The sequence below is a fragment of the Dermochelys coriacea genome, chromosome 24, assembly GCF_009764565.3.
Source record: "Dermochelys coriacea isolate rDerCor1 chromosome 24, rDerCor1.pri.v4, whole genome shotgun sequence".
Taxonomy (NCBI): domain Eukaryota; kingdom Metazoa; phylum Chordata; order Testudines; family Dermochelyidae; genus Dermochelys; species Dermochelys coriacea.
The window spans coordinates 405,744-433,238 of record NC_050091.1 but is presented as its reverse complement, the minus strand read 5'-3'; the positions used below and the strand labels follow the sequence as shown (position 1 = coordinate 433,238).

The following is a 27,495-nucleotide window of genomic DNA, read 5'->3' as shown; positions in this document are numbered from 1 at the left end:
GCCCTGGAGAACAAGGAGTTTGATTTTATTTAAAATAAAGTTTAAGCTGGCTTTGCATTTGGCACAGAAAAAAAAATCCACCACAGTTCTGGGGCAGGTGAATTGTGACCTGTAGTGTGGAAAGTTTCCATGCCAGCAGGCACTCTCTGCCTCTTACATGCCCTGACAGCACAGGTCCCTAGGCACTCAGCCCCACCACTCCAGAGACAGAAGGAAGGCAAAAAGAAACATATCCCTGCCCCTCCTACAGCTGCCATTAGCTGAGTTACAACTCCAGGGAAACCAGGAAGTGCTGAGGGCAGGCAGCTGCACTGCAGGGAACACAAATGTAGTGCTGGAAGACACCACCTGAGAGCAAGTCCCATCCATCTCTCCCCTCCCCTGAGGCAGGGCCAAGTAAACCTAGATCCCCCCGACAGGTGTTTGTCCAACCTGTTCTTAAAAACCTCTAGTGATAGGGAATCCCCCACCTCCCTTGGGAGCCTAGTCAAGAACTCAACCACTCTTCCAGTTTGGTTATACACTAAAAAGGTTTTCCTAAATCTCCATGGCTGCAGATTAAGCTCATAGCTCCTGCCATGCTGGTCATCCCCAGCCAAGGCAAGAATTCAAACCAACAGTGCAACCTACTCTGCACTCAGCCCCCCACCCCAGGGAAAGGGGCTGCCCCCTCAGTCCTGGACTCCCTCCCAGGCTGGAGAGATGGCACTAGGAAGCGGCCAGAACATTAGAGCTGTTTCAAGGCAACAAAACCCAGCTCCCAGGGTGGGAAGGGAGAGCTACACCTGCCCCATCCACAAGCCAACATGCTGTGGGCTCTGCCCCCACCTCCCTCTCCACTGTTTGGCTTCCCTGGGGCAGCCTGTGATAGAGTGCTGCCAGGGCAGGAATGACCCTATACATTGTTGACCCCTGGAGCATGGGGGAGGGGAGGCAGGAGGCACTAGGTGGGTGCTGGGAGAGAACACAGAGCCAGTAGAGTAGGTCACTGGGCACTATGGACCAGAGATTTGAGGGATCATACAAAGAGTGATCATGCTACATTGGCTAAGCCAGGGTATGCAAGGTCCACAGTGTCTCCCCTACAAGAGGGGACAGGGAAGCCAGGGCTATGGTGCCTGCTCTGCGACTTCCCCACTGACAGAATAAACCTAGATCCCCAGGCTCGGCTCAGCCTACTGGTACTAGTGGGCAGGCAGCTCAGAGGCACAAGGAGCCTCAACACCCAGAGCAGCAGCTCAGGCTTCTCACCTGTTAATCCTACAAGGAAGGAGTTCACCATAGGCCCCCAAGGCAAGTGCTGGCCAAAGGCTGTAGCCACAGCACTGGGCGGGCAGTTGCAGGGCAGGGGACATAGGCCCAGGTTATTTCCTTGGCATCAAAGTTACCCTTCACTGCATGCAACATGTGCTGGGTAGCAGCCCCAAAGCTGCTCCCCATTCTGACCTCACTCTCACACTGGCCCAACAGCCAACCAGCAAGCCAGTCCCACCCTCATGGGGAGGTCACAGCAGCTGTAGTCACTGGAGGAAGTGTCCTTGACAGATAAGGAGGTCCCACTTCAAAGGCAGTACAATGAGAAACCTCCACCTATGCCTGGCTCAGAGCCAGCTCCACCCTCATGGCCTTACCCCTGAATGGACAGAGGGGAGGCTGAAGTTAGGACACAAGTCAGCCCCCTCTGCACTGAAGCAGCAGGCTCTCTGGGTTAAGCAAGAAGCGATTCCAAGGGTCAGGAGGGGTCTGGGGATCTCAGGCCAACAGTGTAGCTGTGGCTGGGAAGAGCCAGGAAATACAACATGCCCAATTCCCAACCCACCCAAGCAGCTGGTGCTGGACACGGAAGGAAATGAAATGGGAAAGAGGCCCTTCCTGAGTGCAAGGGAAACCCCCATCTTCTCCCACAGCCTCTGTCCACAGGGATGGCACAAACCTGAGCAGCACCCGTCCAAGAGGGAGGAGGTTAGAGCAGCGGAGTATTTGGGCATCTGTGCTTCCAAGTTGGGATGAGGCAGCCTCTGATTGGCTGAGGCAGACACAAAGGGACCCAATGAAAAGTGCAACTTGGTTTCCTTTTCTTTAAAAATAGCCCATGTGAGAGTGATGGGGCCAGGGCCTTGGCCTGCCCCTACTGCACCCGGAAGGTGCTGCCCGCTGCCCCCGTCGCGGCATTGGCTGCTGCTGTGCGCACCGCCTGGTTTGAGAAGACACCTGCGGCAAACTCCTCCTGTGCCTTCTGGAAGCTGGCACCTGTCCGGCGGTACATGGAGTGGATCTAGGAGAGAAGGCCAGGGTCAAGGGATGCTGTACTTGGGCCCAGCACCCAAACTAGAACCCCAGCACTATTACACACTCTGAGGGGCCCACAGAGTGGAGGAGAGGGGGCACCCTAGCTAGAGTGCAATCCCCCAGAATCAGGGCAGGCTCAGCCAAACCCTGAAGAGCCCAGCAGGACCCACAGGACTCCAGCATGTGCTTGAAGCCAGCTCTCTGCACCACAGGGGCAGGAAAGCACTGGCTGGGATCCTGCTAGAAGGCTGAGGCCCCACTTGATACTCACCCTCTTCAGCATGATGATCCCCAACACGGCCACCACCGTGAAGAACACAGCCACCAGGATCATGATCACAGCAGCAGCCTGGTTTTTCCTCAGCACAGTCAGACTCGCTATCCAGCCGCTGCAATGAGGGAGAGTGGGCTGCCCACGTGCACAGACTCCCAGCCCCTCCCCACCATGACAGGAGCACCCAGCACCCTTGCCCAACACCCACTCCTGCTGGGATGGACCAGCCGGCACAGTAGGGCCTCTGCACAAGCAACACAGGGCAAGGCCAGAGAAAGGAGAGCCAGCTCCCCTGAGCCTAGCACCAGGCGGCCCCAAGGGCCCATCCACAGCCCCTACCTGAATCCCGAGCCTGGGATGCCAATGGCCTGCAGCACATACACAATGTCCTGGACGAAGAAGATGAAAAAGAACACAAAGAAGTTGAACGAGCTGTCACTCCTGAGAGGGGGAGGGAGAGAGAGAGGCTGGGTTAATTAGAGCATCCCCACTACCAAGGGAGAATCTCCCTCTCCCTCCCTCCTCCAGCCTGGCCAGTGAACACAGGCCTGAAAAGCAACAGCCAGACAACTTGGGCACTTGACTCTCGGGGGGGGGGGGGGGCACTCCTCTCTAATTCCCCAAGGCAGACATGATACGGGGCCGCTCGAGTTACCTCCTCCAGGGCAGGGGCCAATGCTAATGGGGGAGCATGGAGATCTGGTACACTCAGATCATTACCCCTTTCTCCTGTAGGAGTTTAGCTGCAGGGTCTACAGCTCAGAAGCTCTTGGGAAGCCATGGAAGATCTGAGGTGTCACCAATGCAGACAGCCAGGCAGACCCACTGCAGCTACAGGACATCTGTGGTGCCCCAGTAAATAAATGGAGCTGCCCAAGAATCAGAGGCTCTATTGATTTACCAGCCCCAGAACTCCCAGCAGGGACGCACCGGAAGGCTTTGTACATTGGCCTGTACCAACACAGGAAGGAGCAGGGTGTGAAGAGGAGAACCCAGAGGATAGAGAGGCCAAAGCCCGAACCAGCTGTGGTATCCACGCAGAACCAGGCCAGGGAGGCCAAGAAGTTCAGGAAGAGAGTCACGGTGCTGGCTAAGAGAAACAGCAGGTTAGGAAACCCCTGGGGCAGCAGAGCCCTAACCCTCTGTGTGTCACCCCCACCCACAGCAGCAAGATCCACCCGCTTTGGTCCCAGCACTGGGAGTCAGGAATCCTGCTGTCCTTAAGGGGGTGTGGGAGTACACCTCCCGGACCACCCCCATATATAGGGTATTCACAGCCCCAGGCTCCATCGCCCTGAATGTTGCAAAGCCTTTGCCTCCCCCTGCCCCCTCCCAGCAGGATCTCTTTTCCCCCCACACCCGCCAACATGCAAGGATATTCACACCCCTCCAACCCCCCCCCATATACTTGGGGATCAGCATCCTCCCACCCTTCTCCAGATGCTCACCCATCCAGAGGTAGTACATGGAGGAGACGATTTTCTGGAACTCCGTGGGGATCTCCACGGGGATGTCCTGGTAGAAGCAGGGCTTTATGGGGCAGAAGGAGGGCAGCGGAGGCCAGTTGTTTTGTCTGACTGTCAAGCAAAGCAGAAAGCATGAGGCCAGAGTGGGACCATGCAGCAGTTCCCAGGAGGAGGGGAAGTCCACATTCCCCTTGCTCGGGCAGAGGTCATTTCCCAACTTCACTGGGCCAGGGAGCCTGGGCTGCTGACCTTCCCCCGCCCTGGGAGTAGCTCTAGCACTTACTTGCAGCATTGCCCAAAGCTGCGTTCTGCAGCTCTCGCTCCCGCCTGTCCAGCTCCTCCGCCTTCCGGTTCAGCTCCTCCTGCCGCTTCAGCAGCTCAGCTGTGGCAGCTGCTGCTGTCGACTCCTAACAGAGAGAGAGAAGGGGGGACAACTCAGCTCACGGGTTCCAGAAACCAGCTGTTCCCAACCCTCTCCAAACTGTGAGTCAATTCCACCAGTCCCAACTGCGATAGTACAGGTGTCAACCAACCCTATTGCCAGTAGGCTGGCTTCCCTGCCCTGCACCCATCACCTGAGTTCCATAGGAGCCGTAGTTTTTGGACTCCGAGGGGCTTGGCTTCTTGTGGGGCTGCACGGCGGAGGCTGACGACTGGGGCACTTTGGTGACTGGCGGAGTCGGCTGAGCCCCTGGCTGCAGCTGGTAGGGAGGGGGTGGCTATTGGAGACATAAGAGAATAATTAGACATGGACACTGCTCAGTCTTCTGCTTATATCTAGGAGGCAATGGGCAGGGAGCAGAGGAAGAGATGGTACAGACCCAGAGTGTGTAAGATAGGAGCTACTGACAGTCAAATGCCCAGAGTTGGTGTCAAGCTTCCTGGAGTGACTCACGAGCACCAACCTCAGGGCAGACCATTAAGAAGCATGGCACAAACCCCAAACTGGCTGTCAGTTCTATATTTAGATTTCACCAGCCAAGTGTCACCTCCTCAGGCACTGTCACAGACATTCCCTTTGGGCACTCTGCTCCCTCTATCTTGCCACCTAGTAAAGCTTGTCTTTGTAACAAAAGGCCCCTTACACCAAAAAATCATAACAATATTCAGGTTAATCCCAGCCCTGAAGGACTAGTCACTTATCCCAGCTCAACTGTACTTTAGATCTCACATTAAAGACAACACTACTAGCCAATCCTATAATTAACTAAAGATTTATTAGTTAAAAATAGAAATCAGAGTTATTTACAAGGTTAAATCAGGTAAACATACACACACAAATGAGTTAGGGTCTTAGGTTCCAAAAGGTGGTAGACGCTGCTGTAATATGCAAGTTCTGTGCATCCTTTAAGGTCAACCCAGGCTAAGCAGCTGGGGATTCTTTGCTTATGCGTCGAAATCTTGCCCTCTCAAAGTCCAAGCAGCATAGTGAGACAGTTTCTTGTTAGGGATTTTTTTGGGGAAAGCACATGAGTTCAAGGTGATGAGATGAGTTCCCGTGCAAGTCTCCACTTCATGAGCAGGGGTGTGTGTGGAATGCAATTAAAGTATTTGTTCTTTTATGTTTCAGTGGTCCTTTTTGGAGGGAAGGACCTAACACCTTCTGTAGGAAGCCACCATTTTACATTAATTAATGCTCCTTTCCTGTTCGATGACTTATACCAGTGGTTCTCAAACTTTTGTACTGGTGACCCCTTTCACACAGCCAGCCTCTGAGTGCGACCCCCCTTATGAATTAAAAACACTTTTTTATATATTTAGCACCATTATAAATGCTGGAAGCAAAGCGGGGTTTTGGGTGGAGGCTGACAGCTCGCGACCAACCATGTAATAACCTCACGACCCCCTGAGGGGTCCAGACCGCCAGTTTGAGAACCCCTGACTTACACAGTTATAGAGGATGAGAATGCAAATACTTAATACCACTTCAAAACATGGGGTACAGATGTTCTAAGCGAGATTAATACATGCAGCAATTTACAACTATTCCATAAAGTCTAAACATTAAACATTCTTGTAAATTTAAGATTTTAACAATACTAACACACAGGTGAGCCAGACTGGTTTCAGCTGTGCATCCGTCAGTGTTCACTTGAGAGCTAGGGGCCTTGGCATGAGCTGGCATCTGGTCTGCCAACATGACAGCTGGGCATCAGACTGCTGCCCTATCAATTGTTAACCCACACACAAGATCCCTCTCCATGCATATGTACTGAACCAGCCCCGCATAAGAGGCTGTAGGGGGCAGGAGGACTCAGCTCACCGTAAGTGTGAGAAACCCAACACTGTCTTCCCACCAAAGTAAGAGCCCAGGGAGCCCCCTGTTCCCAAGAAACCCACATGGGCTGGCCAGCTGCCAAACAAGCCCCAGCTGAAAGTGACAGGCCACAGACTGGTGCCTGGGATGTAACCCAGGAGAAAGTGAGCATTTCCACGGACAGCCTGAACAATGCAGAGGACTAAAACCCTGTGGCCAGTGCAGACTCCTCCCCATGCACTGCCCTCAGCGCCCAGAAGCTTCCTTACCCCTCGGTTATCGAAGGGGTTGTACACATCCAGCGTTGCATACTCCGTGCTGGGCTTGTGCTGCACCACAGCAGGATCCTGAAATAGAGCATGAATTTGCAGTCACCATGACCAAACAGCGCTCCCATTCACCTGCTATACCCCAGGCCCTAAAGCAACCCCATCAGCTCCCGCAGATGCCATCCCACTCCCAATACTCAGGACAGAGTCGTCCTGTAGGCCATGCCACTCCCTATGTGGAGGGCACTCTCTCACCTAGAGCACTCCCCAGACCCTCGCAGCCACCGCTGTTCATAAGTTTACTCAAGCCAAGGGGATGCTCAGGAAGCCAGGAACTAGGACACAGACAAAACTGCTCAGGCCAACATGGGCAGCGCTGGTCCGATGGCACCACCATGCAGAATGAAGTAAACCCCACAATAGAGCAAATGGGGCAGTTCTCCCAGGACCCCACTAAGGGACCTAATTGGGAGTTAAAAAGGCTGAATGACATGTACAATTCTCTCATCTAGTGTTTTAAAGAGACAGCACCCAGCAATAGACTGACTCCCCAGAAGGTCTCGGAAGCAGAATTCCCAGAAAGAATCGACCAGCTCCCACAGGCTTTGCTGGCAGGAGGCAGGAAGACAATGCATCAGCCCTAGACGGCCAACAGCCTGCCCACGCTTCGCTTCAGCCAACTCCCATTCTCCGGCATGGCTCCGGGCACCCAGCGTGAGAGGCGGGCGCTGGAGCGGAGGGCAATGGTCACGCTACAGGGAGGCAGCTGGGGGGCAACTTCAGGACCGGAGAGCACCGGGAAACGGGGTGTGAGGCTTCCCTCTGCTCAGCCAGGGCGACGAGCTCGCTTCCCTCCCCAGGAAACCGAGCAAGTCGTTCTCCTGCGTGTCCAGCCCCCAGGATCGGGGGAGCAACCGCCCGGCCGGGACCAGGCCCTGCTTGCCGGGCAGCCAGGCACGCCGCAGGGAGCCCGCCCGCTCCCCAAGGCTGTTTGCGGAGCAGGGCGCGCCCGGCTCAGGGCGGACACAGGAAGCTGCCCGCAGGGCCAGCTACGGGGCCTGATGACGTAGATTGGGACAGGAAGCGCTGCCGGAGAAAAGCTCCGGGGCCTCCCCCGCCACAGCCCAGCCGGGGCCAGCCCGCGGGTCCCCCCCGGCCCGGCCCGGCCCGGCCCGGCCGCGCCGCGCCGCGCCGCGCACCTGGAAGGGATTGTCGGGCTCCCCGAAGGGGTTCCCCGCGCTACCCGCCCCGTGCTGGGCCATGCCGGGCTACGGCCGCGCGACCCCAGCCCCGGCGACTGACTCGGCGGCGTCCGCGGCCCCTGCCCGACCGACGCTCATTGGCTGCCCGCCCACCTACGTCATCAGCGCTGCCCACGTTGCGGGGCGGGAGCCCCGCACTGGAGGGCTGTGAGGCATAATCACGCGCGGCGGCTGAGTGTGCGCATGCGTAGGGAGAGAGCCCCCTGGCGCCGCGCTGCATGCTGGGATGTGGAGTTTCTCCAGCCCTTGAGCTCGAACTGCCTGACCGGAACGTCTCCAGGGCGCCGTAGTCTCTGGGTCCTTGTGCATGCTGGGACATATGGGCACCGGCTTGTCCGCAATGCATGCTGGGAGCTGTAGTTTCCACCAAATGCATCCGATGAAGTGAGCTGCAGCTCACGAAAGCTGATGCTCAAATAAATGTGTTAGTCTCTAGGTGCCACAAGTCCTCCTTTTCTTTTTGCGAATTCAGACTAACACGGCTGCTACTCTGAAACCTGTAGTTTCCAGGGTGACACACCCGACCGCGGGGGAGGACAGGCAGCAGGTGCCATTTTCTCTTCCGTGCCCCTCAGGGAGCTAGGCCCTGCCTGCCCCCCACCCTAGCGCGGCCGGTGCTGAGCAGGGCCAGGGCAGCTTCAGCCAACGCCTCAGCATGTCAAGCCACCAAGCCTGGGCCCAGTCTGCACCTGGCCAGCTCAGACCCATCGTTATGGGAGGAGGCCTTGGAGGGCTTCCCCCATCCTAGGGCTTGGTCCCACCTGGGCCGGGGCTGCTGGGCCCCTCGGTCCCGTAGGCCAAGTAACAGTTTGAAGAGGGAGCCAGGAAACAGCCACTGGATTTGCGAAGAGAATGCACGTGTGTTTAATTCAGACTGCACAAGCGGCAAAACCCGGTCCAGAGAAATTTACACCACTGGGAGAGCAAGGAACATTACATCAGAATAAACTTTCAGTGGCTGACAGACTGAGGGCAGGACTGGTCCTAGGCCTTTAGCCCTTTCCTGGCTGCCCCAGGATGGGTGGTTCCCACAAGCCATTCTACATGAGCACACCAGGGCCCTGGACTCAGATTCATTAGGCGTTGTGACTTAGTGATTTGCCTTCCATCCTGAAAGCACCCACCACAACCCCCACGCCTGCAGGCTGAAATCCTACACAATTACAGAGGGGCTATAAAATGTTCAGGCCCTGGTGCACGTGACTTGAATACTCCCCAAGAATCCCTGCTCACAAGTGTGTGCAAACACAAAGTGCCGTATCACCCTGGTTGGCACAAGCTCCTGAATCCTTCTTTCAGAGAAGCCAAAGCAGTGAGAAGTTCAGGGCTTTACCCTGCAACTTCCAGGGTGATCCCACTTCCACACTACTGATTCCAAAAACATACTGTAGGGAAGAGATGGTTCATGGAACAGAAGCAAGTGTTGCAGCAGAGGAGCAACCCAACTCCCACCTGAACTCCACCAACCTATGGTTATCCCAAGAGGGTGAGAACAGCAATTCTTAACAGCCACAGGGGCAGGGAGCACAGCAGAGTCTGGATTGAGCAGAGAAACTGGGCTACTGTGCCCCCAGCTGCTGGTTTGTTCACATGATAGGACAGCGCAGCCCCAGCTGCAGGGACTGCATCGTGCTCTCTGTTGTTTTTTTCAGGGAGCTGAGATCCATAGCACTGAGGCCAGAGGTGCATGAGTCAAAGTCAGGGGTGCCCTGAGGCCTCACCACAGCCACATGGGCCTGCAGCATTTTCACCTTCCCCCCAATGGCCTCCAGCTGCTTCTTATCCGCCTCGTTCTGAAGAGGAAACAGAAAGGAAAAAGATGTTAGTGTGAGGAGTCATAAGTAGAGCTACCGAGCCGGTACCATGAGCTGGGCCCTGCCCTAACACAAATGTCCATCCAGGATCACAGGTCACTTGATCCTAAGGAAGCATCAAAGCCTTACCCTATAAACAGGTTTTTCCTCTTCCTAAATTAAGTAGGGCATTTTGCAGTTAGCTGCACTCCATGGGCAAGTGAGCAGCTCCAGAGCTGGGAGCAAGGTCTGCCCAGAAGCATTTGGGGCTAGGACCTGACCAATGGATGCAACCCAATAGGCAAAATCATCAGACTAACTCTAAGCTTCCATGAGGAGCTACGTCTCCTCTTCCCCAGGCCTGTTGAATTAGCTCCTCCTTACCTTGGGAAGCTGGTACTTCTCTCTGATATGGGTTCTGATGGCTGCACGCTCAGCCTTTCTCTGAGCATAGACCATGTCCCGTTTGCTCCTGAGTTGGAAAGAACTGTGTCAGCAAGCTGCTTCTCCTAATCAGAACAGGGTAGTGGGTATAATGGGTTTCACTGGGGTGGAGGAACCTTGGGACAGAGAGCTACACTCTCTCACGGACTGACCAGCCTGTGCAGCCCTCTGAGTCTGGGCCATGCTCTGTGCTCACCCAGGGACAACTCACACAGAAGATAACGCTATACAGACAGGCTTGTCATTAAAGGGGTTCCCTCAACATGTGGGGGGACCCCATCAGATCCAAGCAGGACCTAAAACATCTCATTGAGCCGGGCATGGTGAGGTGGGCATTTGCTCTTACTTCTTGTCCTGGATCCTCTGGTTCTGTTCTGCTGGACTCTTTACGCATCCTCCCAACACTTGGCAGTCCTTATCCTCGGGGAAGTCAGCAGAGATGCAGCACTGCAGCTGTTTCACTGGAGCCCTGAAAGCAGACTTCACCACAGATTCCATAGGTGCGAATTGGAGAGGAGAGGTGAGCAGAGAGGCTGGAGCAGAGGCAGCAAGGACAGCAGCAGTCAGTGCTGTGCAAGGTGCAGAGACAGACCTCCCGTGCTGAAAAGGAAGAAGAACATCCAAGCAATTTTCTCTGAGATTGTTCCTGTCTCACGGGCAAAGGAAAACAAAAAGCAGAAGATTCTGGAAGTGAATTGCAGGCTAAGTAAGTAGCATGGAGTAGAGGATTTTAGTTTAGTGGAACATTGGTCCACCTTTTCTGGGGAGAGGGCAATGTATAGTTTGGATGGCCTTTGCCTCGGCAGAAGGGGTACCAATCTCCTCAAGCGGGGTTTAAACTAATAGCAAAAGGGGAGGGTAAAAAGAAGGAAGATAGGAGCACTCAGCACGAAATCGAGATGTTGAAAAACAACATTAATCAAGGAAGCTAAGGACATGGGGAGAGGAAATTCTTAAATTGCCTATACAATTGCCTAGAAGCCTGGGTAACAAATGATACATTTGGAATTGGTCATTTATGATTTGCATTTGTGTGATTGGAATGTTAAAATCAATGTTGTAACCTATTTAGGAAGGATCAAGTGGGCAAAAGGAGAGAGAGAGTGGCACTCAGTGCAATTTTTGGCATAGTCTGTTTCTGATAACTCAGAAGAAAATTATCTTGAATGTTTATGGCTCAGTGTCCTAACAGATAAAGCACAACATTGGGTATTAGTTGGCGTCTGCTACAGACCACCCAATTCCAAAGAACAGGATGGCCATCCCCTTATGTATCTTCCTAGGATGTGTAGGGAAAAAACGGATCATGGGGAACTTAAATTTGAGTGAAATGTGCTGGAGATCTCATGCTGGCAGTATTAAAACAAACTTGAAATTTCTAAATATTATCTATAATTTCCTATCAAAAAGTGTTGCAGTCAACATGGAGGAATTCTTTATTAGATCTTGTCCTAACAAATAGAGGAACTAATTAATTAACGGTAGCTTAAGTACAAGTGATCACAACTTGGTCACATTTATACTGTGCAAGCAGAATAAAGTCCACACCTGTAATATATATGCTTTGTGCTTTAAAAGGGCAGATTTCACAAAGCTGAAAACAATTACGAGCCAAGTCAGCTGGAAGAGAGAATTTAGTCAGAAAATGTGAATGATAATTGGGAATCATTTAAGAACAACAACATGTAATAGATGCCCCTAAAGGCACAATCCAACAATTGAGGAAGAAGGCAGGGCTGGGTAAAAAGACAGCCTGGTTTACAGGGAAAGTGAAGGCAGGTATAAATATGTGTATGTACGGTATTGTAGAAAATTGATAAGGGAAACAGAGGGACACATGAAGAAATATATGACCAGCAGAATTAAGGACAATAAGGATTTTTAACAAAATATATAAGGAACAAAAAGAATCCTGACAATGGTATCAATCCATTATTAGACAGAAATGTTCAATAAATATTTCTGTTCTGTGTTTGACGGAAAACCAGATGATAGTCTCATCATATGGTGATAACTTACCTTCCATTGCAATAGTATGTTTGGAGGATTTTAAGCAAAAGCTTCTAAAGTTAGACATTTTTAAATCAGCAGGTCCAGATAACAGATAACAGGTCCAAGAGTTTTAAAAGAGCTGGCTGAGGAGCTCACTAGACCATTAATGCTGATTTTCAATAAGTCTTGGAGTACTGGGGAAGTTCTAGAAGATTAGCTTTCTTCCAACGTGCCAATATTTAAAAAGGGTAAATGGGATGACCCAGGAAATTATAGGCCTGTCACTCTGACATCAATCCCAGGCAAGAATGGGGCATGGTTGACTGGAGGGAGGCTTCTCTGCTCCTTGAAGTTTTGAACCATGATTTGAGGACTTCAATAGCTCAGACATGGGTGAGGTTTTTCATAGGAGTGGTGGGTGACATTCTGTGGCCTGCGCTGTGCAGGAGGTCGGACTAGATGATCAGAGTGGTCCCTTCTGACCTTAGTATCTATGAATCTATGAATCTATAAGAAAATGGAGTGGCTGATATAGGACTTGATTAATAAAGAATTAAAGGAAGGTAATGTAGTTAATGGAAATCAACATGTGTTTATGGAAAACAGATTGTGTCAAACTATCTTTTTCTATTTTGATGAGATTAGAAGTTTGGTTGTTACAGGGAATAGTGTTGGTGTAATCTACTTAGAATTCTGCAAGACACTGGACTTGATACTGCACAACATTTTGATTAAAAACTAGAATGATATAAAATTTACATGGCACACATTAAATGGATTAAAAAACCGGATAAGTCTCAAAATGTAATTGTAAATGATGAAACATCATCAAGAGGATGTGTTTACAGTGGGGTCCTGCAGGGATTGGTTCTTGGCCTTACACTATTTAACGTTTTTATCAATGACCTGAAAGAAAATATAAAATCATCAATTTTCACGACACAAAAATCTGGGGCATGGTAAATAATGAAGAGGACAGGACACTGATTCAGAGCCATCTGGATTGCTTGCTAAACTGAGTGCAAACAATATGCGTTTTAATATAGATAAATGTAAATGTATACATCTAGTAAAAAACATAGGCTATACTTACAGATTGGAAAACTCTATCCTGGAAAGCAGTGACTCTGAAAAAACATGGGTGTTCCTGGGGATAATTAGTTGAACTTGAAATCCTAATGTGACACCATGGCCAAAATACCTAATACAAGCCTGGGATACATAAACAGAGGAAGAGAGGGGTAAAATAACCTCTCTTTTGCACTGGTGCGACTGCTGATGAAATACTGTGTCCAGTTCTGGTGCCCACAATTCAAGAAGATGTTGATAAACTGGAGAGGGCTCAGAGAAGAGCCAGAAGAATGAGGATTAGAAAACATGACATAGTGATTGACTTAAAGAGCTCATTCTATTTAGCCTAAGAAAGAGAAAGTTAAGGAGTAATTTGATTACAGTTGTATCTACATGAGGAACAAATATTTGATAATGAATTCCTCAGTCTTGCTGAGAAAGGTATAACACGATCCAATGGCTGGAAGTAGAAGTTAGACAAATTCAGACTGGAAATGAGGCGTAAATGTTTGACCATGAGGGTAATTAAGCATTGGAACAATTTAACAAGTCATGATAGATTTTCCATCACTGAATTTTTAAATCAAGATTGGATTTTTTTGAAAAGATCTGCTCTAGGAATTATTTGAGGGCATTTCTCCAGCCTGTGTTATACAGGAGGTTAGACTAGATGATCACATTGGTTCCTTCTGGCCTTGGAATCTATGAATCCATGTAGGGAATGGGGAGGGATTCCCCTATTTGTAGGAATGTCCCAGTCCCAAGCTGGTCTGGGAGGAATCTCTGGCATGACAGACACAGACAGATAGGCAAATTCCAGAGGCTTTGCACCTCCTGGCCAGCTCAAATCAGGATACAGGGACCCTCAGTGTAGCTGGTTCCACTAACATTTCACATTCAGACATCATCTGGAGACACACAGCAAGTGGAGTGACTAGACTGCCCTGATATGCCAAAGGGATTGCTCAGCATCCTGGGAGCCAGCTGTATGGGGCATAAAGGGCATGCATGCAGAGCCAGACACAGGTCCAGGAATTCAGTACCTGGGCAGCAGTTGCACCTGCCTCATGGCCACAGATTAGCATCCATCCTCTAGGGGAGCAATAGAGGAGCTATAAGGAATGTGTGGCCCAAATTTAGCCACTCCCCACCTAATCTCCAGGTTGCCAGACTGATAGCACAGGGCTTGGTAGCTTAGTGCATAATGTCCAGAGCAGAACTCTGGTCCTCTCTCTCTCAAGCTGCAAAGGGAGTTAGCTGTGTTGCTACCCAGGAGGCTGAGGGCTGGTGGTCAGGCTGGAAATGGGGATTCTCTCCCAGACCTAAGCTGGGTACAGGGGACAGGTTACTCACTCAGATCCAGCTCCTGCTTGCCCTCAGCTGGATACTAACGACCGGCACAGTGGTGTCAGGCTTTCCTGTGCTCAGTCCTGGATGCTCACTGTGTAACTGCAATGTGATCAACAGTGCTGCTCAGCCAGCAGCTTGAGGCAGATTAATGCTCCCAGCCCAAGCTCCTTAAATTTGAATCAGGACACGAAGATGACTCAATGTCACCTCATCCCTCACCCAAGTCTCAGGTCTTATTAACTCCAGGTGAAACTGAGCTTTTCCTTTATCCTTCTGAGTGATGACAGAGTGCTAGGCTAGGACACAGTCTGTCATAGCCAGATGGTGCATTAGCAAAACACCCTACTTGAGAGCTCCTCATGCATCTGTTCTTTCTCTCCCCCCAACCCCCTAGGAGACTTCCCCTGCCAAACATTTAACCAAGAACTAACATGAAGATTCCACTATGTTTGTGACTTCCCCGCAGGCTCCAGTGGGAGATAGCCCAGTTCAGACAACAGCCCCTGCTGTACAGCTGATAAAAGAGCAGAGAGAAATAGCGAGAATAGCTCAGCAGCTGAAGAGGTGGCTACACTGAGTTTGGGTAAGAAAAGCTCTTGTTGGGATGGCCGCCTGCAAAGGGACAGCTACAGTGCACCTAGAGAGTTTTCCTGACAGCCATCACTAATACAGTCAATACTAATACATCCTGTGGGTGAGTGACACGCTCTGGCAAGACCTCAAACACTCAGGCTCACTCGGCACAGACATTAATGAGCCTAGGACACTTTAAAAATCTGGATTTGTCACAGCAACCTGGGCTTAAAGTCCGCTCTGTTCTTCCTGTTTTAGAAGCCAGCCCAGAGCGGGCTGCATTTCATATTTAGCACCTTCCCACCACAGAACACTAATCCTGAAATAATAAGGCTTTTCCAGAGAGGAGCCAGTACATGGTCTGCTGCCCCCTGGAATATCATTGACCTCTCCAATCCTCTTGTAGCCAACAAGCCAGGCTGGAAGACCAGGAGCCCTGCTGAAGTGACCTCTTGCAGAGATGCCAAGGCTACTAGGTAACACAGGGCAGTCACAGAAGGCACAAGAGCAAAGGACAATGCATAGGAAGTTCATCAGAGGAATGCAGACAGGAGATGGCCCCACTGCTTGGAATGGCTCACCCTCAGGAAGGAGTTCTGGCTGCAAAACTGCAGAGCTGTCCTTGTACCCAGCCTGGTCTTCACCCTCCAATCAAATCAGTTACACAGCAGTAACTCTGGAACAGGACTGAGGCATCAGGGCTTATAGCTCAGATCCTGCTGCAGCCCTCACACCAAGAGGAACCCTTGGCAGGTGCATTTTTGGGCACCAGTCAAGCATTCAAGATTGGAATGAGTTTCACAGCTGGAGATGGGTCGAGCAGAGCAGATACCAATACAGGGATCCAGTCCCCTCAAGTATCTTCTTGCTGGGACAGAGAGACTCCCTTCCATCCTCTGCAGCAGCAGAGTGTACCGCTGATGCACAACAGCAGTGCCCAAAAGAACCACCAATGGTACATTTACTACCCAATACAAGACAGAAGCTGAGCCTCCATTTCCAGGGAATTAGTAAAGATCTGGGGGTTAACGTTCATATTTAGGCTAACGTCACATGCACCACATACCCCATCTCCTGGGATGGGGAAGCAGCGCCTCAATCCCAGGGCACCGGAAAATGCCAAAATGGGCCCCCACTAGTCTGGATGCAGACCGGGAGAAAGGCGAGGAAGTTTAATTGACTTCATATTTATTTTCACAAACACTGTACAAAATTCATATAAAACTCTGGTGCGGGGATGGGCTATGACATTGATCCAAAAAATAATTCCCATGCGACCCCACCAGCTTCATAACTTACAAGGAAATGGATGAGCTACAGACAGCCAGGAGCCTGGGGAGGGCAGGGAGAGAGAGAAGAGGAGACAAAGCAACACACGAACAGAGGTATCACAACATGGACGTAGGAGGCCCCTTCCCTAGGAGTAATGGCAGCAGCAGGGGCTCGGGTCCATGGAGCTCAAAGGCAGATATAGATTCGGGTATTTACACTATCTCACATATTAACAGTTTTACATGGTAACAAAGATTCAGGGGATTTTGTTTGGGGGGTTTTTTTTGTATAAAAAAAGCACCAAATGTCCAAATAGAAACAACATAGGCCTCCACGGGGGCTAGAATCTGAGGACAGACTGGGCACCAGCAGCGTCACCGGCTGATGTCTCGGCTAGAGTCCCACACTTTTGTGCTTGGTTCCGTTTTCAGCATTTCGAAGAATGGGTGTTTCAGTGCCTCGGCCAGAGTGATGCGCTTTGACGGTTCATACTCCAGCATGCTCTCGATGAGGTCGAAGAGATGGTGGTGGTCCTCAGCCTCAGAGGTCAGGTATCTCTGGGGAGATGAGGGGGAGAAGTCAGGGGGAAAGACAAAGCGTGGCCTGCACTCTCGCTGCAGCACAGCTGGGAGCTCCCAACACACTTCCGGGGCAAAGAGCCCAGTTAGGGCTCAGGACCTAGACGGCTCCAAAGTTGTGGAGCATTCTAGTGAGCATGTGTTGTCCAGTTCTCATTTCTCCTTCACAGGCACCTCCCCCATGGCTTCTCAGCCCCCCTTCCCAGTCTTCTGGCTAAGCTCCCATCACTGCCTTTTCCATTTCCAGTCTCAATCTCTAACTCATTTCCAGGTTCCATCAAGAAGCCATGTGGACAGAGCCTTTCAGTGGCTCTCAGCAGGCCATGTTCACAGCTCTGCTGGCTATACAGAGTCCAAATTCTCAGGAGCTGTAGCAGGCATTAAGAGTTCCCATGGGAAGGGAGGGGTGCCCCAGCTAGGAGCATCTGCCTTACCCGCAGTGGTTTGCAGTTCTCACGGACATAGCGGCCTGCAGAGGTGTTCTCGTCCCAGTCCAGGCGGCCATGGTAGAAATACTTCTGCTTCCTGCCAGAGTAAGAGGTGACACAGGAGGTTACAGCAGAAGGGACTGAGCAATGGTGGAGCTGGTGTGGAGACCCCCTGCCTCCATAGAGGCTCAGCCACCCAGACACTACAGGGCAGGGGTCACAGGCATGCTCGGCCGCTCTACTCCGTAACAGTGCTGTAAACAGAACCGATTCAGTAAGCAACCCCTGAGCCTGAGCCCTGCATCATCAGGAGCCACCACAGGGAAACGAGGCAAGGAGAGCAAATGGTAGGTTCTGCAGCATCCTGCCAGTCTCTCTCACCTGGTCTTTCGGATCATCCGGGAAGGAATCGGACCCAGGATCCTCTCCATCATGGCCAGATGCTCCCGGTTGTCATGAGTCTGGAAAAGAGACAGATTGGCCCAGCTCATAAAGAGATGGCATGAAGCAGACTCGGACTCCTGCACAGCTCTGGGGATTCTCCAGCTCACTGATGCTAGGATGTCTCAGCCTCTTGTTGCAGCCACAGAATGAGTGTGGTTCCTGGCTGCCAGCCAGTGCCCAGCGCACCGCTGACTACAGCGCCAGAGGACACCAATGATAGGGAGAAACCACTCCCAGGCTTGGATGTCCCAAAACAATAGTGGGAGACTGCCAGGATTTGCCTCCATCAGCTTGAAGCTGGCTGTGGAGTAAGGAGGTGAGTCTCACCTGGAACAGGGTGAAGCCCACATAGTACTCGAAGACAATGCAGCCGATGCTCCACACATCACAGGGCTGGGTCCAGCCAAGTTCTAAGAAGCAGAGGGGTTATTACCAGAGGGAAAGAGCAGTCACTGCACAAGATCTGCAAACATCCTTTTCTATAAGCTGCTGCCAAAGGAAATTTTCGCCTTGACTGACACTCAGTGTGCTCACAGCCTGTACTAAAGCCAGTGCTCTCAGCTGTGCACCTGCTGGCACTTCCAGAAAAATGGCACGACAGGGAGGCAAACAGCCCCCAGCTCAGCAGGCAGAGCCCACGGTGCCTACTCAGTGTGATCCCTGGGAACTCAGGGGCCAGCATGCAGAGCCAGCAGTACCTACCCAGTATGACCTCTGGGGCTCGGTAGTGCCTGGTGGAGACAATGGTGCTGTGATGCTCATGATCAAACGTTGCACTGCCAAAATCAACCACCCTGATGGCCGTGCTCTTCACGCTCCGCTCATCTCTCTTCTTGGAGAGAGAAAGCACCAGTTACACAGGAGTTTCACCAAGCAGCCTCAGCCCCTTGCACAGCAGGGCACCACAGAAATGGATCGCTTTGGAGGAGCATCGTTAGGCCTGGCACTTGTACTTCCACTCCTGCCCACCCACAAGCACCAAGCCTGCTTTCACCAGCTCTCGGAGCACCCTGGGGCCACTACTGTCTGTTTACATAAGATGCAGGCAACTCTTGTGATAACTGGGCCCTGAACAGACACAGGAACCCTATCAATCCCATCACGTCCACCTCCCAGGGGCAGGAGAACAACACTGCAGAATCGTTCCCTACAACACAATTCACTAGTTGTGCTCCTTCCAATCCAGCTGCAAGTGCTCCCACCAGGAAAACGGGTGCCCCCTACCCCTTCTTATCAGATTATAGGGCCAGGGGAGGCCAGAACACCTCACAGGAGGCCCTTAAGGCTAGGGCAGCCCCTTTACCTTTTCCAGATTATAGGTGAGTTCATAATCCGAGTTCACAAAGAGGATGTTCTCGGGTTTGAGGTCCGTGTGAGTGAGTTTATTGTCATGCAGAACTGGGGAGGAAAACATGATCAGAGTCCATTAAACCCAGCTGACACAGACACCAGTTTGCAGTGGTCAGTGAATGTGGTTTACGTTCTCAGACACTGCTCCAGCTCAGGATGCGGGGGACTGGAGCCGATGGGCTCCACACAGAGAGCTGTGGGACACAGGAAGAGAGGGTACCCAGATCTGTGGTACCCCTCTGTCCCCATCCCACATGATTACCCGTCTCTGCAAGAGTAGTAAAGGAGGGTGGGTTCACCCCAATGCATCATTTTCCTTCTCCTGGTGGGCAGGAAGGGCTTGGCCTTGGAATCTGCAGAAGGGAGCCCCTTTCAGTGATGGAGTGTCCTGGGTCTATCAGATGCAGAGCTGGCACCGGTGGGGCCCAAAGATCCTCCCACCCCATCCTGTCAGGAGGTGAGCGACTGCCACTCACATTTCACAGCCTGGCACACCTGGTAGGCCATATGCCGTACTTGGTGGATGGGGTAGGGCAAGTAGTTGTTGTCCTTCAGAAAGTCGAAGGTGCTGAGCCCCAGCAGCTCAAAGGAGATGCACATGTGGCCATGGTAATCGAACCAGTCAAACATCTGCACACACAGGCTGAAAGGAGACGCTTCTGTTAGAGACAGCCCTAGTCCTCCCCGGCCGTTCCCCACCCCCCGACAGGGCTGGGTGTCTCCACAGAGCTGCCAAGACTGACCCCAACCCTACAACACTTTAAACAACAATTCAGGACCCCAGTGTGGCATTGCCTCCCCACACCCTGCCATACACTGCCAGGCGGCTCCCTAGCAGCTGGAAGGCATAGGGGCTAGGATGACACTGCCTCCCTGGCCCCACCACAGCAGGACACTCACTTCTTATTCTCTGGATCCTTCTCATTGATTTTCTCCAACACGTTGATCTCCAGCCGAGCAGCCTCTTTATACTTCTCCACGTTTTTTATGATTTTTAGGGCGACGCGTGCACCCCCCCTGGGGAGAGGCAGGAAGAAAGCAAGGTCACTGCAGAGCTGAGCCCACACCTGGTAGAAGGGGTGTCATGGACTAGTCAGGTCCAGCAGAGACTTTGGTTGGCTGGACAGTGCAGGCTGAGATGGTGGGTTTATCCCACTACAAACAATCACAAGACCCACCATCATATCCCATACCATATGGGATCAGCATTGGGTCCCTACTGATCCACACTGGATTTGAACTGGAATCCAAGAGGGAGAGGGCTCATCTCCCCGCAAAAGCTCCAGCCTTTACACACAAGTTCAACTGGTTGCCTGCCCACCGCGCGAGCCCAGTCAGCACACTTACCTCCGGTGATCCACACACTGCACCACTCTGCCAAACGTGCCTTCCCCTAAGGTGCTAATAATCTCATCTGAGAGGGAGAGAGAGAGAAAAGGTGACATGAGGGAGTGAGCAGGACCTGGGTGCAGCGTATACACAAGGCAGAGGAGAATGCATTGCAACACCTAGCCTGCACACAGCTTGAGACACCAGTGCAGCAGAATGCTGACACCGGCTGCACAAGGCAACTTCCCTAGTTCCCTGGTATTTTGGTAACAATGCAAAACAGAAAATTTATATCTTTAACGAAAGGGGAGGAGGGAGGGAAGGGGGTTTCTCTTTAAAAACAATGAAAATAAAACAGAACAGAAAGATAAGACAGATCTGCGACTGCGATGGGAGCTTAACTAGAGAGCTAAATTATGTTACGATTCGGCTGTACATCTTTCCTGTAGCCAGTCGCCGACGCGATAGATCAGATGCCCCTCGTCGTCGTCCTCCACACTCTTGGCCCTTCTGCTGCTCTGTCGACTCCGCTGCTGGCCCAGGCAGACAGGGAATTCATCATTCACCAGCCAATCAGATTTTCAAACCAGCGCAGCAGCCAGCGTCACGCATTGGTTGGTTTGGAAATTCACATGGTTGTTTGAGGAGGGGTTGCAGGAGGAGATTCCCAGCCAATTCATACGGCACAGAGGAATATATAACGATAGGGATATTGCAAGGGAACATGTCAAGATACAACACACTAGCTCAGAAAAGAAAAAAAAAACAGTTTGCTTTTCTTTGTAGCAAAAAAAGAAAAAAAAAAGAAAAAAAGAAAAATCCTACAAACAGCCCCACCCGAACCAGTGCAAGAGCGAAGACCAGAATAGGGGCTAGCGGAGGGGAAGGGCTAGTGTGAGGGGGCCAGCTGCCCTCACTCTTCTGGGGCTTTGGAGAGGAGCAATGCTGATATTCAGGTCCTGGATCAATGCCAAGAGAGCACACTGTCGCCACCCAAGTGTTCAGTGACCACAGGGAGGGGCTCACATCAGCCCCACATCAGCCACCAAGGAAAGACAGTGACAGACAGCGTGCTGGGAAATCCATCACAAGCAAAGGGCCAAGCTGCCCCTGCACAGACATCCCCAACCTTTTCCAACAGCCCCCAGAACAGCCTTCCTCACCCCAACACAGAAGGAAGAATTAAGAGGTTTACAAAGCACAACGCTGCATCCAGAACCACAGACCTTGTGAGTAACAGTCCCAGAGGCAGATCACAGACCTCTTCATCTGCCCTCCCCTCACAGAACTGGTCCTGGAGGGGCTAACCCCCAGAGAAAAGGAGCACAAAGTGGAATGGGCACAACCTGGGACGAGGTCAGATGAGAAACTTGCACCAGAGAAGAGAGAGTTCCTGCTTTCAGTTCTTCTTCAGCTAAGTAACCCCACACTTGGGAGCAAAGAGCCAGCAGCCTGGGGGCCCCACCTCCAGCCCAGGACTCCCATCCTAGTCACGGAACAACCCTGAACACGCGGCCAGGACACCAAGCGGAGACAGAGTATCTTGGGCCTAAAGAAAACGGAAGGCAAGCAGCAGCGTAGGCAAGAGGAAGAAGGCTGGGGACCCTACGCTGGAAAGAGCCTGCTGCCTCCATCCGAACTGATTGGTCCACATGCCAAACTGTTTTGCCAGAGCCCCTTGCACAACATCTTAAATAGCCAGGGCCCACCCAACAGAAGCCAAGGAATGGCTCTACTGCACAGACACAAGAGCTGAGCCCCCCAGGGACCAGGCCTCCTGCCACAGCACCACTCCAGTGGGGATGCCAGGCACTGCGGGCTGCAGGGGCCAGTCCTTCAGTCACAGCGATACTGAGCTCTCTGGGGCAGGGACCATCTTATCACTTCCATGCTGCCCAGCACAGAGACCCTGCTGCTTGATTGCGGCCCCTAAGCAGTACTATGATACACACACCACACATAACAACAACAGCAGCAGCAGCAGCACCCCCCCCCCCCTACTGGGGGTACAGGAGATGGGAATGACAGTCACAGCGTCACCACCAGGGAAACAAGAGGCGGGGGCTGCACAGACCCACATGGGGTGCACTGGGCCCCGTGGGGCACACAGCTCCTCTCCTGGCTTCTCCTACTAGAGGGTGAGTAACCCAGGAGGTGCTCGAAAGCTGCCTGGGCCCATCAGGCTCAGGACAGCCACTGCACTGGCGCATCAGGACGGCGGACGGGAGCAGCTGCCTGCACTAGGTTTTTCTATGCATTTCACAAGCTGAGTCTGAGACTGCGTAAAAAAGTAAGTGAGTGTCCTACTTACCAAGCGCACAACCTGGGAGAGAAAGGTTACAGGGAAAGATCTGGAGTGGCAGGGTACTCACCGATGAGGAGCGGCTAAAGGACCGACTGCGGCGCCGTCTCCGCCTGTGCTTATTACGCCGGCTGCTTTTGCAGCTCCGGTAGCTGCCATCATGATCCCGGGAGCGCCGGTACTCATAAGAGTGGCGGTACTCAGCTTCATAGTAGGCGTCCCCACGTTCACGGCTGTAGTCATTCCGCCTGTAGCTTTCACAGTAGCGCCTGTCATAGGCTCTCCTGTCCGAAGAGTGGTCGTCGTAGCTGGGGTGGGGAAGCAGAGTAATTGGAATGTGATTGGGGCCCAGCTGGAAAGCAGCAGCAGCAAGCCCCAGCTCTGTCTGAGCAGATGAAGGGTTTGGGGCTTTCCTGAGTTCAGGCTTTAGTGACTGCTCACGTGCTCCCCCAGGAAGGACTAAAGCAGCTCTCCCCACAGCCCCATTGGCAATAATCCTCCAGACACCATCCTATCCTTGCTGGCTTCAGTGCACTTCCCCCCTGAGCGACTGGCAGGGGACAGCTGGTCAGTCTTTCCTCCAAATTGGGGCACCAGGGCAGTCTTGCCAACTTGCCAGGCCACCTGGCTGGCAGAAACTGAGCTGACTGCAGCTGCCTTCAGTGCAGTTACAGGGGTGCAGCCAGGTCCCAGCACTCACCTCCTTGAGCGAACGTGGTAACTGTCTTCCCGCCGGTGCCGCCGGTCACGCTCACTGCTGCTTGACCGGGACCGCGTCCGCCGTCTCTTGTGCTTGCGACTTCTGTAGCGCTCGTGATAGCTGCCTCGGCTGCTGCGCTCTGACGAGCGGTACCTTCTGGAGTGAGGCATCTAGAGGAGAGGGCAGAACCAGCCGGTGACCCCCAGGGTGTCTGACAGCAGAGAAAGCCCAAGCGGAACCGACCCCAGACAAGCCTCACCCAGAGCAGCAAGAATGAGAAATTGTCCAAAAGAGCAAAGGGTCAGAAACCAATCTCCCCACATGCCCTTTTGGAAGAGGTGACAGATCCCACCCAGGCAGGCCCATCTCAGTCAGCAGTACAGGAGCTCCCATTTCACCAGGCTAGCGCTGCCACAGGACACCTCCCAGAGACCCATCCAGCCCAAAGACAGCAACATCAGCTGCTGCGAACACAAGCATAAGCCCTACCTGACTGGTGCTACGTCTGGACTGTGCTAAGGGCTGTTGGACCACACAATGAACTGCGATGAAGACTCCAGCTCCAGACTTAGTTGCCAGAGAGCTCTCTGCCCTAAAGAGCTCCTGGGTAAGTATGACGCGGCGTGTGATCAGAATGCATTACAGGGCCGGCAGGGCCCCAGGAGAGAGAGAGAGGCAGGAAAGAAGTTGGCTGGTCTCTGAAAACATCTCAATTCACCCTGCAACCCATTTTGTACTGAAATCTTGTTTTTCTGACCAGCTTTGAGGGGTAGATTGTGCAGTGTGTGCACGTGGGGACACCACTTCACATGGTTATGGGAGACTGCAGAGCAGCACTGGGCAGAGGGGACAAGGACAAGGGCAGAACAGAGAGAGCTCTGAAGAGAAGCCAGTGCAGACTCAGTTGGGTGACACACTGATGGAGCAGCAACAGGGGAAGGCAAAACTGTCAACCATGTTCTGAGCATGCTACATGGGAGAAGCAGATTGCAGGGTGTTACTGCAGCGGGTCAAGGGCAGAGATGAACTAGGCCCAGTGCAAGGTGTGGGGGAGTGAGAATGGAGAGGGTTCACACTATATGGGACATGAACATCCCCCTAGATCTGTTTTCACTTTGGTCCATTTGTTTCCTCATTTACATTTCCCTTCCATCTCACCGCCCCTCAGGAACAGATACTGACAGCAGGGCTCAATTAAATGCCATGCAGGGAAGAGGGCATTGCTTTTGTCCAGCAAAATTCAGAGATACCCATAATGTACAGGCCTCTCCCTCTCAGATTCCAACAGTTTCCATTCTGGGCCTACACCCATTTATCCAGCACATGGCATCAGCAGCCCCATGAAGTTAAGCCCAGCCTCTGGTCTCGGCTCTACATCAATGGAGAGTTCATCAAAAACACCCCCAGCCTCTCCTACTATCTCCAGTCAGAGCCCCTCTGAGTGAAGGCAGCTCAGGGTGAGCTTCATGTTGCAGCTGGAGGGGGCTCTCTCAAATTCTGTCTCCACTGGGATGGGTTGCAAAAGTTACAGGAACTAACTGAGCTCCTCAGTGTTCTCTGGAAGGAGCAAAGCCCCAGGGACATATCATTGAGGGGTCCAGGTGCTGCAGGCTGGAACAGTTGAAGAATACAAGTAAGTCTGGGAATCACAGGTTTTTCTTGGTTCTGGGCACCCAGGGCAAGATCAGAGTCATATCCTCAGAGGAGCAGGGCGAGGACTAGCCAGCTCCACACCAACACGGCCAAACACTTTGCTCCCATCAAGTGAGCTTGATTCTATCAGCTGAACTCAATAATAGAAGGAAACTTTCCAAACAAGGAAAGGTGAGGATGCCTGGGCTGCTCACTCATGTCTCTGAACTGGATAGGGGGGAAGATGACTATCCAAGTGTATCAAAGGACCTCTGTGCTGGAGCAGACCCCTAGGCTGATACACATAGACCCTCTGGTGGCAGGATCCATGCTGCTCTCTCCTTAACAGAGTGCTTTTTCCCCAACAGAAGGGTCTGTACTACTCCTCATCCGCAAGTGAAGAGGTTTTGGCCACTGCAATTCCAGTGGCAGCATCTGTACGTTCCACCCCCAATCAGTCCTTCATTTCCCAATGAGCACACTGACAGCCAACATACTCTGGAGCCCTGCCCCTTCCAAGACCCAGAAAAGCAAAGCCACCTGGGAGAGGAAGGAGGTAGGAAAATCAGAGCTCTGGATGCTGCTGGCATCTGGCCCAAATGCCTAGTGGAAACAGGCAAACTCTAAGGGGAACTTCTTGGGATATTGGTGTGTAATACAACAGCAAGCAGGTCTTGTGAACAGTCCCCACAGGACTTGAACAGCAAAGCAATCACATGCCCCTTTGGGCATGCAGACACATTCCCAGGGTAGGCCAATTAAAATGCTAACAGTATGCACTTCCCTGATGCCTTCTTTGCTCACTGGCTCTCAAAGTACCTCACAAATATTTGCTAATTCAATTTCACATGTCCTCCACCCCTCAAATGCAGGCAATAATCATCTCCATTTCACAGATAGGGACATTGGAGCATGGGGGAAGAGGCGGGAAGGGATGAAATGTCTTAATTGGGCAGCAGCCAGCAGAAGCTGTAAAAGGGGTGCCACTCTCAGGAACCATACCAATTCTGAACTAGCACATCATATTCCCACTCACTGTCCAGTTATAAAAACCACCAGAGACTGAAATGGAAACAGCAACCAGCGGCTGCTGATTGTGGTCCCTCCAGGGATCAAGGCCACCACTGTAAGCATTTATACTGGGCTTTCCAGACACCACTGAATTAATCCAGATACCCCAGCAAACAGGAAAATGTCATGATTCCCATCTACAGACAGAGAAACTGAGGTACAAGGGAAGGAGATTGCCTAGGGCACAAACCAAGTGAGAGCTAGAACTAGAGCCCCCCAATCCTGGCTCCCAGACCTCTCCTCTGATCCCACCTCTGAGCCCTGCTCCCAGGCAGCAGGGAGCTCTGCTCAGTGCTGCACCTGGTCCTGGAAGCCCTTCACTGTTTCAGGCTGCAGAGCGACCCAGATCATATGAACTCTGAGCAGCCAGCAGGGGAGGGGGGGCTGCTCCTAGAGACAGACCATAGGAAGCACCAGCACTAGGATCCCAATATTTTCAGCCCTGGCACTGGAGGAGGAGAAATGTGGCCCCAGCATCTGCTCCCCACCAGCGATCACCCTGCTCCTGTCTGGGGACAGCAAGACAACAGCAGCAATGCCTGCTAGAGGCGACCACCCGAGTCTCCCTGCAGAGCTACCAGACCTCCCCCATCTTCCCGCACCCCGTCAACTGTCAGGACCCCCCCAGGCTGCTAGACCCCCCCTCCTTCCCGCACCCCCTCAACTGTCAGACCCCCCCGGGCTGCTAGAGACCCCCCAAACTACCAGCCACCCTCCTTCCCGCACCCTTCAAACTGCCAGCCCCACCCTCAACTCTCAGCCCCCGCCGACCTGACACCCCCCAAACTGCCAGAGCCCCCAACTATCAGACCTCTGCCCCCCCAAACGGCCAGCCCCCCCGATATCCCGCCCGGCCCCTCCCCCACAGCAAGCCCAGGCCCGGCCCGCACCCTCCTCGCAGCCAGCCCGGTGCGCTTGTCCCACAGGAAGTCCGTGTTGGCGGCCGTGGGCCCCCGGGGATCCGGGCCCCGCTGCGGCTCCTCGGGCTCCGCTCCCCGCCGGGCCCCGCGCCGGGCCCGCCTCCGCTGCCTCCAGCTCGGGGCCCTTCTGATCAGGCCGCGCGCGCTCCCGAGACCGCCGTGGGGGGGGAGCGGGCGCGCGCACGGCGACAGACACAGCCCCGCCCCTACGTGGTGCGGCCTCAGTGACGAACCCCCTCCCGCAGTACGTCACACAGGGGGCCCCGCCCGTGGCACACGTGATCGGCTTAATGGGCCTTCCTGAGCGGGGGCTGCGCCAGGCCCATCGCTCGCCCTGCGGCCCCCCCGCTCTAGAGCCCCCCACCCACTTCCCTCTGTCCCCTGCAGCCCCCCACCCCATAACCCCTCCCCCTTCCCTCTGTCCCTGCA

General features: G+C 52.8%; 2 protein-coding genes across 7 annotated transcripts; both read right to left on the bottom strand.

Annotated features, from left to right (window-relative positions):
* Positions 1–2: 2 nt before the first annotated feature.
* CLK2 (CDC like kinase 2) lies at positions 3–27,227 on the bottom strand. 6 transcript variants are annotated; one of them, XM_038382500.2, is made up of 20 exons: positions 27,037–27,227; positions 23,444–23,613; positions 22,814–23,051; positions 20,878–20,974; positions 20,460–20,526; positions 20,013–20,129; positions 19,589–19,755; positions 19,066–19,160; positions 18,465–18,594; positions 18,090–18,172; positions 17,700–17,779; positions 17,325–17,415; positions 6,556–6,633; positions 4,605–4,748; positions 4,313–4,436; positions 4,012–4,140; positions 3,494–3,653; positions 2,903–3,004; positions 2,561–2,678; positions 3–2,275 (listed from the first exon to the last, which is right to left on the bottom strand). In XM_038382500.2, the coding sequence occupies exons 2-20, from the start codon at positions 23,611–23,613 to the stop codon at positions 2,129–2,131; spliced, it is 2,337 nt and encodes a 778-aa protein (XP_038238428.1). In that variant the 5' UTR covers positions 27,037–27,227; the 3' UTR covers positions 3–2,128. The 6 variants fall into 6 exon arrangements, with proteins under 6 accessions (XP_038238428.1, XP_043358181.1, XP_038238427.1 ...); XM_038382498.2 differs by lacking the exons at positions 3–2,275; positions 2,561–2,678; positions 2,903–3,004; ... (3 more) ...; positions 4,605–4,748; positions 6,556–6,633 and adding an exon at positions 16,212–16,869 and having other exon boundaries at positions 20,878–20,971; positions 27,037–27,226; XM_038382497.2 differs by lacking the exons at positions 3–2,275; positions 2,561–2,678; positions 2,903–3,004; ... (3 more) ...; positions 4,605–4,748; positions 6,556–6,633 and adding an exon at positions 16,212–16,869 and having other exon boundaries at positions 27,037–27,225.
* Positions 8,953–12,240, bottom strand: LOC119847594 (complexin-3-like). The gene is made up of 3 exons (XM_038382501.2): positions 10,401–12,240; positions 9,995–10,082; positions 8,953–9,610 (listed from the first exon to the last, which is right to left on the bottom strand). The coding sequence occupies exons 1-3, from the start codon at positions 10,550–10,552 to the stop codon at positions 9,404–9,406; spliced, it is 447 nt and encodes a 148-aa protein (XP_038238429.1). The 5' UTR covers positions 10,553–12,240; the 3' UTR covers positions 8,953–9,403.
* Positions 27,228–27,495: the final 268 nt, after the last annotated feature.

Excerpts from the sequence above, each read along its gene's own strand:
- CLK2 (XM_038382500.2), bottom strand. The coding sequence starts at position 23,613 with ATGCCTCACTCCAGAAGGTACCGCTCGTCAGAGCGCAGCAGCCGAGGC. Across the intron at positions 18,173-18,464 it reads AGCCCCAGAGGTCATACTGG|AACTTGGCTGGACCCAGCCC; the intron begins GTAGGTACTGCT and ends TCTGCTTCTTAG. Across the intron at positions 4,749-6,555 it reads ACCCCTTCGATAACCGAGGG|CCACCCCCTCCCTACCAGCT; the intron begins GTAAGGAAGCTT and ends TGTCTCCAATAG.
- LOC119847594 (XM_038382501.2), bottom strand. The coding sequence starts at position 10,552 with ATGGAATCTGTGGTGAAGTCTGCTTTCAGGGCTCCAGTGAAACAGCTG. Across the intron at positions 10,083-10,400 it reads CAGAGGATCCAGGACAAGAA|GAGCAAACGGGACATGGTCT; the intron begins GTAAGAGCAAAT and ends TTTCCAACTCAG. Across the intron at positions 9,611-9,994 it reads AGAAGTACCAGCTTCCCAAG|AACGAGGCGGATAAGAAGCA; the intron begins GTAAGGAGGAGC and ends TTTCCTCTTCAG.